The sequence below is a fragment of the Seriola dumerili genome, unplaced genomic scaffold (genome assembly GCF_002260705.1).
Source record: "Seriola dumerili isolate Sdu_G_001 unplaced genomic scaffold, Sdu_1.0 BDQW01000291.1, whole genome shotgun sequence".
Lineage (NCBI taxonomy): Eukaryota > Metazoa > Chordata > Actinopteri > Carangiformes > Carangidae > Seriola > Seriola dumerili.
In genome coordinates, this window is record NW_019174546.1 from 3,319,636 (window position 1) to 3,327,043 (window position 7,408).

General features: G+C 41.2%; 2 protein-coding genes across 2 annotated transcripts; one reads left to right on the top strand and one right to left on the bottom strand.

The window, feature by feature from the left end:
- The first annotated feature begins 2,667 nt into the window (after positions 1-2,667).
- Positions 2,668-3,691, top strand: LOC111231226 (apolipoprotein D-like). Its single transcript, XM_022758264.1, has 4 exons — positions 2,668-2,787; positions 2,960-3,081; positions 3,207-3,292; positions 3,448-3,691. Exons 1-4 carry the CDS (start codon positions 2,668-2,670, stop codon positions 3,687-3,689), a joined length of 570 nt encoding a protein of 189 aa, XP_022613985.1. The 3' UTR covers positions 3,690-3,691.
- A 1,795-nt stretch (positions 3,692-5,486) lies between these two features.
- Positions 5,487-6,752, bottom strand: LOC111231242 (apolipoprotein D-like). The gene is made up of 4 exons (XM_022758282.1): positions 6,633-6,752; positions 6,329-6,450; positions 5,927-6,015; positions 5,487-5,789 (listed from the first exon to the last, which is right to left on the bottom strand). Exons 1-4 carry the CDS (start codon positions 6,750-6,752, stop codon positions 5,545-5,547), a joined length of 576 nt encoding a protein of 191 aa, XP_022614003.1. The 3' UTR covers positions 5,487-5,544.
- Between the last annotated feature and the right edge of the window lie 656 nt (positions 6,753-7,408).

Here is a 7,408-nt window from a genome sequence, read left to right on the forward strand (position 1 = left end):
TTATCAGGTTTTATCAGGTCTTTGTAATAGTAGCTCAATCATCTCCATTCATTTACCTCAGTCCATTCACTGACACTGTTTTTCCAAAGGAATCTCAGCCAAAGATAACTATTAAAATTACAAACAAGGAACAGTATACAGCGGGGAAAATAAGTATTGAACGTGTCAACATTTTTATCAGTAAAGGGCTATTGACATGAAATTGTCACCAGATGTCGGTAACAACCCAAGTAATCCACACATACAAAGAAATCAAAACATATACATTAGCAAGAAAAAGTATGTGAAAAATTTGGAATTTCATGGTTTTCTGAGTAAATTTGTCATAAAATGTGATCTGATATTCACACTGAAATGACACAGGCATTAAGTATTGAACACATGAAGAAAAGGAGGTGCAAAAAGGCATGGAAAGCCAAGAAACCAGCTGAAATCTGTCAGTATTTAGAAAGCAATCCTGCCCCCTATCAGTGCACATTAATATCAGCTGGTTTAGTCCTAATTGATGGCCTATAAAAAGGTTTCTCATTACCAAGGTGTCACACAATGGGCATCTCATGATGGGTAAAAGCAAAGATCTCTCTCAAGACCTTCGCAACCTTATTGTTGCAAAACATACTGATGGCATTGGTTACAGATGTGTTTCTAAACTTCTGAATGTTCCAGTGAGCACCGTTGGGGCCGTTATCCGGAAGTGGAAAGAACATCATTTCAACATAAACTGGCCGTGACCACGGGCTCCTCGCAAGATTTCTGACAAAGGAGTCAAAAGAATAATCAGAAGAGTTGTCCAAGAGCCAAGGACCACTCGCGGAGAGCTTCAGAAAGACGTGGAATTAGCAGGTACTGTTTTTTTCAGGGAAAACAATAAGTAATGCCCTCAACCGCCATGGCCTCTATACAAGCTCACCGCGCAAGACTCCATTGTTGAAGAAAAAGTATCTTGAAGCACGTTTAAAGTTAGCTGCACAACATTTGACAACATTCAAGCCTTTGAAATACTGGGAGAATATAGTCTGGTCAGATAAGACTGAAATTGAACTCTTTGGATGTCATAGCACACACCATGTTTGGAGGAGAAATGGCACTGCACATCACTCCAAAAACACTATACCAACAGTGAAGTTTGGAGGTGGGAACATCATGGTGTGAGGCTGTTTTTCAGCATATGGTAGGCCTACTGGCAGACTTCATATAATTGAAGGAAGAAATGAATGGAGAAATGTACCGAGACATTCTTGATAAGAATCTGCTGCCAACTACCAGGATGCTGAAGATGAAACCAGGGGGGACATTTCAGCAAGACAATGATCCCAAACATACAGCCAAGGAAACTCAATTGGTTTCAGAGAAAGAAAACAAAGCTGCTAGAATGGCCCAGTCAATCACAATCAGTGTTCTCAACATGCTAACATGTGCACAATGACAATGCTAGCATGCTAGTGTTATCATGCTAATATTTGTGACTTAGCACTAAACTAAACACAAAGCACAGCTGATAGTGAACATATTAAGTACAGTTATAATATTTGTTGTATTATTTATTTATTTATTTATTATTATAAATGTTTTAATTAGCCTGTATTTTACTCGTAACCACAAACTCCAATTTTATGTTGGTGCTGGAGGAAAAGTCAGGGAATCACCAAAGTCATAAATGTTTGTTCAAAATTTTATGCCAAATACATTTGTTGAGTTATTTCAGTCACCTACTAAAGTGGTGGAAACACTTTAGTCCAGACTTAAATGAACTACAGTAGACCAATATCATGATGTCACACTACATCACTATACAGTACCTAACTATGAAATATCATAATATATACTATAAATACTCCTAATCATTTGCTTAAATTCAAAGAATCCGTTATCAACAGCCAAGGTCTGTGTACCACACTAATCTGACTTTTACACTAACCTGTCAATCATCTCTTTTTCTGTCAGAGGCCTGTTTAAACACAATAATTATGTGAACAGGTGCCAATTCCCACACACTCCACAACTTTCTCAAAATAGCCTCGATGTAAACACTAAGGGATGTCACAACTGAACTACGACGTGAACCCAAATGCACGACTCAGAGACAAAGTACTCATTAATATTTTAATAATAAAGTAGCAAAAGAAAGTTGCTCTAACAGAGGAATACATAAGCTAAGTGCACAAATAAAAATCGCTCTTTCGATGAAAACCAAAAAACTCAAGACACAGGAAAAGAGGGGCGTTGAGTAGCTCAGTTGGATGAGCAGGCGCCCCATGTGTAGAGGCTACAGTCCTCGCTGCAGTTTGCACCGGTTCGAGTCCTGCATCGGACAGCCCTTAGCTGCATGTCATCCCCCCTCTCTCTGCCTCCCCATTTCCTGTCTCTCTTTACTGCACTATCAATAAAGGCATAAAAAGCCCGAAAAAACAAATTAAAAGTATCAAAGCATCAAAATACTGTGCAGCAAGACTATGGTCAAACGTATCGAATTCAAAAACGTGGTTGTCTGGTAACATGACAAGACGAACTGACAAAGGGAAACGCAGACTATACACACACACACACGGTAATGGGAAACAGGTGGAAACAATCAGGGCGGGGCAGACAAAGATGCTTTTTATTGTTTTGTTTTAAAACTGAATAACTGAACTGCCTTTTTTGTTCTCTACAGGTCGTGGAGAAAAGATGAATGCCATCCAGGTGATTTCCATCACTCTGCTGTCCGTCCTTGCAGCCAATGCTCAGGTCATCGTGCCAGGAAGATGCCCCAAGCCTGCTGTTCAGGAGAACTTTGATGCTGCCAAGGTGAATACCAAACCAAATATACTGTGGGGAAACAAGACTGCATTTTTCTACCTTTTCCATAATTGAACAAACTATACCTTGCAGGATGACAATTTTTGTAACTGTAAAAAAATACTTGAAGACATGTCAAGCCTGACACAATGCTCCGATGTTCCCTGTGCTTCCCCTGCAGTATCTTGGTACATGGTATGATATCCAGAGACTGCCACACGCTTTCCAGAAAGGCGAGTGCAGCACTGCTACCTACAGCCTGAAGAGCCCCGGAGTAGTTGGCGTCCTCAACAGGGAGCTGCTGTGAGTACTATGACTGCATCTTTAATGGCTTTACAGTGGTGGAGTATTCAGTTCCTTTATCTAAATAAAAGTAATGTGCCAGTATAGCACAAATATCTTTTGACATTTTACTGTCCGTCTCTTAGTGCTGATGGGACCATTAACTCCATCAGTGGCTCTGCCATGGCCAAGAACCCCTCTGAGCCTGCCAAGCTGCTGGTGTCCTTTGAGAGTAAGGACCCTAATTTATCACAAACTTCTCTGGGATGCTGGAAAGATGATACCAACACTTGATATTGTAGATATAGGACATTGAGAATTTTTTGAAAACTTGCAATACACAGAGATAATTGTTTACTTGACTGTGCTGTCCCTTTACACCACCAGACTCCCCCCCTGCCCCCTACTGGGTTCTGTCCACCGACTATGACAGCTACTCTCTGGTCTACAGCTGCACTGATCTCGGTGTGCTCCATGTGGAGTTCGCCTGGATCATGAGCAGGCAGCCCACCCTGCCTGAGGAGACCCTTGAGGACCTGCACAGCACCCTATCCTCCATCGGCGTCAATGTGGACAAGCTGCTCACCACCAACCAGGACGCAGCTTACTGCAGCGCCATGCAGCAGTAAACTGACTGAGAGAGTTAATCCTGACTCAGCCTACAGACGTACACACCGCTGTGTGTTATGTATCGTTGTATTTATGACTGTACTCTCACTGGTGTACATCTCACTGTATGCCTCATGCAAAGTCAATGCAATAAACGTGTTTAAACAGAAGTGCAGCTTTTGGAGTCAGTTCTGTGGTCTGATGAAATACAATACTGATTACTTATGAACTGTCCGCTACAGTACTTCTGTTGTGATGTTACTAAAATGGCTGCTCGGTCAATGGGTTTGGGCTTAGATATTAAGCATCTTTTTGACAGTAATCTGCACATGGTGAAGCTTAAAAACCTGAGAACCAATGGTCTGAACTGCATGTTTAACAACCAATTTTTAATGCAGACACACAAGTGGCCAGGCTGATGCAGTGAAAAACAGGCTTACAGGCAAAGGGGATGACAAGTGGGCAGTCAGTCAGGCAAGCACAGACAACGGGTTACAAAAAAACAGGTAGCTGGCACATAGGAGAACACAAGGGAACAAAAAATAGAGGAACTGACAAGGAACTTGTGACAATGGCAGGTTTAAATACTGGCTTGGATGATGATGGAACAGGGATGGACATGGGGACAGGAAGAAAGTCTGGGGACATCTGGTGGGCGGATGGAAAATAGCAGGTCTGGGGAGATGAAGGGACAAACATGGCGAGAGAAATAAGCAGGGGCTGGAGACAAGGGCCGAGGGGAAGTGAGGAGCAGAGCGTGACAGGATTTTAGCCTATTATTGGTGAAAAACATCTTTTGGCTGTTATGGCAAGACAGGAATAACATGTTTAAAACACTTTCATTCATTAGTTTCCCACATAGACAAGAAGCCAGAAAGATAACTGTTATCGACCTCAAAAACATAAAGCCGGTTCTGAAAGTAGAACATCAAAGACGTCATTGTCAATGCAGCTTTGCATTACGTTAAAATACTCTTGCTGGAGAATCCTGGTGTCCTAGTGGTCAATCGGCATGACAACCACAATGTCCCCTATTTTATTGTGACTGGAAACCTTTGTTACCTGTCATACCTCTCTGTCTCCTAACATTTCCCTGAATTTATATTGTTAACCATCAAATAAAAAGGCAAAATGTGAAATTACACAATTACCTTTAAAAATACAACACCATTATCTTGTTTTGTATATGAGACCAGCTGTTAAACACAAATTCTTCCCTGCATCACTCAACAAATGTTGGTGCTTTCATGTGATCTTTGGAATATGAATTACAAACACCTAATATGACTGTCAGATTAAAGTTCTGAGATGAAACCAAGATGAACACCTACATTTTAAAAAAAGAAGCAAGTATGTGAGAATGAAACAAATAAAGCATGGGTGGTTTAAAATGAGACTTTTCTGACTCCCAAGGACTCACAACAGTGTTAACTTAAATTATTTGCGGTATATTACATTAGTACCTAGTATTCATCTGTACCTGAAGAAAATATCACACTTTTTTTTTTTTTTTTTAAATAAAGGAACCATTTCAGTGTTAGGAGTCCTTTGGAGGCTGAAATCCCTGTTACACTGGAAGATTTGCGTTTGTATTGGTCACTGAATGTGAATGTGTAAAAAGTCTTTTGAAATGCATATTGCAGTATGGTATTCTGGTACTTTAAATACTATTATTTGCCTTTGTAGTTGAGAATGAGCTCAAGGTCAAACACAAAACACACAACATAGATTTTTGTTTCTACAGGTTTATTGCATTGACTTTGCACAACATGGACAAAGCGAGGCATACCACACACTGCACATAGTGAGTCGTGCCATAAGTCCATGTCGTCCTGTATCTCGCAGTGTTGTAGGCTGAAATAGGAGAATCTCTGTTTACTGGTTCATGGGGGAACAGTAATCCACGTCCTGGTTGGTGGGGACCATCTTCTCTACACTGACTCCGATGGAGGACAGGAGGCTGTGCAGCTCCTCGATGGTCTCCTCAGACAGGGTGGGCTCCCTGCTCAGGATCCAGGTCAGCTCCTTGTGGAACAGGCCGACTTCGGTGCAGCTGTAGACCACAGAGTGACCCTCATAATCGGTGGAGAGAACCCAGTAGGGACCAGGGGGAGATGGTCCTGCAGACAAGTTAAAAGAGTCAAAACTGCTGGAATATTCAGTGCACAAGTAAATACTCATATAATATATATAATATATCAAATACTTCCTGAGCTTGAGGGTTAGAATATATTTGTAATGAATGAGACATCTTTACTCCCAGTGAAGGAGACCTCCAGCTTGGCAGGCTCTGCGGGGTTCTTGACTTTGGCGGAGCCGACAATAGAACTAACGGTTCCATTATTCCTAAGAAAATTTGTATAGAAATAAAAAAAGAAATCAATTTAGTTGAGTATGGTTTTTTATGTATGTATAAGTGTACTGTATATCCTAACTTTTACATTTTCATTTCATAGACCAGATACAGTGTAAAAGATCAGTGATCCATGGCCAAGGATATTCAATGCACCCGATGCATGAATGCAAAAAATGTGTACAATGTGGACTTCATTTGCTGAGAATGATTATTTCAAAGGACTGTGACAAGGGCACAGAGTGAGTAATTGTAGCTGCAAACCCACGAATCTTAAATGTAGGCATTTAGATACCATGTACTCACAGCAGCTCCCTGTTGAGGACCCCGATGACTCCAGGACTCTTCGGGCTGTAGGTGGCAGTGCCGCACTCACCCTTCTGGAAGGCTGTTGGGAGCTTCTGGATCTCATACCACTTACCAACATACTGCAGAGAAAGTACAAGATTTCACACACACAAAAAAAAACAAACCTTCTTTGGGTACCAAATATTTTGCATTTGTTGCAACACAGGTGCTTATTAATGACTGTTGGTAATTATGGAAGATGTGTGTAAGTGTACACGGCACTTTAATTAATAGCAAAATAAATAAAGAGTTTAGTATTCACCCTGGTTACATCAAAGTTAGCCTGAACAGCAGGCTTGGGACATTTGCCGAACTTCAAGACCTGAGCACTGGCTGCGAGAACAAACAGCAGAGTCAAGGAAATCACCTGCATGGCCTTCATCTTATCCACAACCTGCAGAGAATAAAACAGACAGTGTGATTACTGAGGCAGTCTCCTGCTCCAGAGCTCAGTGAACTAAACTTACATTTTGAAAATCAACTAGGAATGAAGAGAACAGGAGACGTGCACAGAAACACATGCATAGACATGAGGACAGTGTCATGGCTGCAGCCTGCTCACCTGTATGTGATCAGCTACGACCTGTGTGGATGGCATGAAGTTTCTGAGGGCCTTTTATAGATCTAAGAAGCTGCAGCTTCGTCATAGATCACATTCTATGGCCTCTCCTCTGTGTTTCCATGAAAGACTGTTGTGATGAGTGAGTGTGAGAGCTGGCACCTGTTCAAATGAGGACACTGTTCAAACAGGCACCAATGGCAGGTTATGGATGTTATCAGGTTTTATCAGGTCTTTGTAATAGTAGCTCAATCATCTCCATTCATTTACCTCAGTCCATTCACTGACACTGTTTTTCCAAAGGAATCTCAGCCAAAGATAACTATTAAAATTACAAACAAGGAACAGTATACAGCGGGGAAAATAAGTATTGAACGTGTCAACATTTTTATCAGTAAAGGGCTATTGACATGAAATTGTCACCAGATGTCGGTAACAACCCAAGTAATCCACACATACAAAGAAATCAAAACATATAT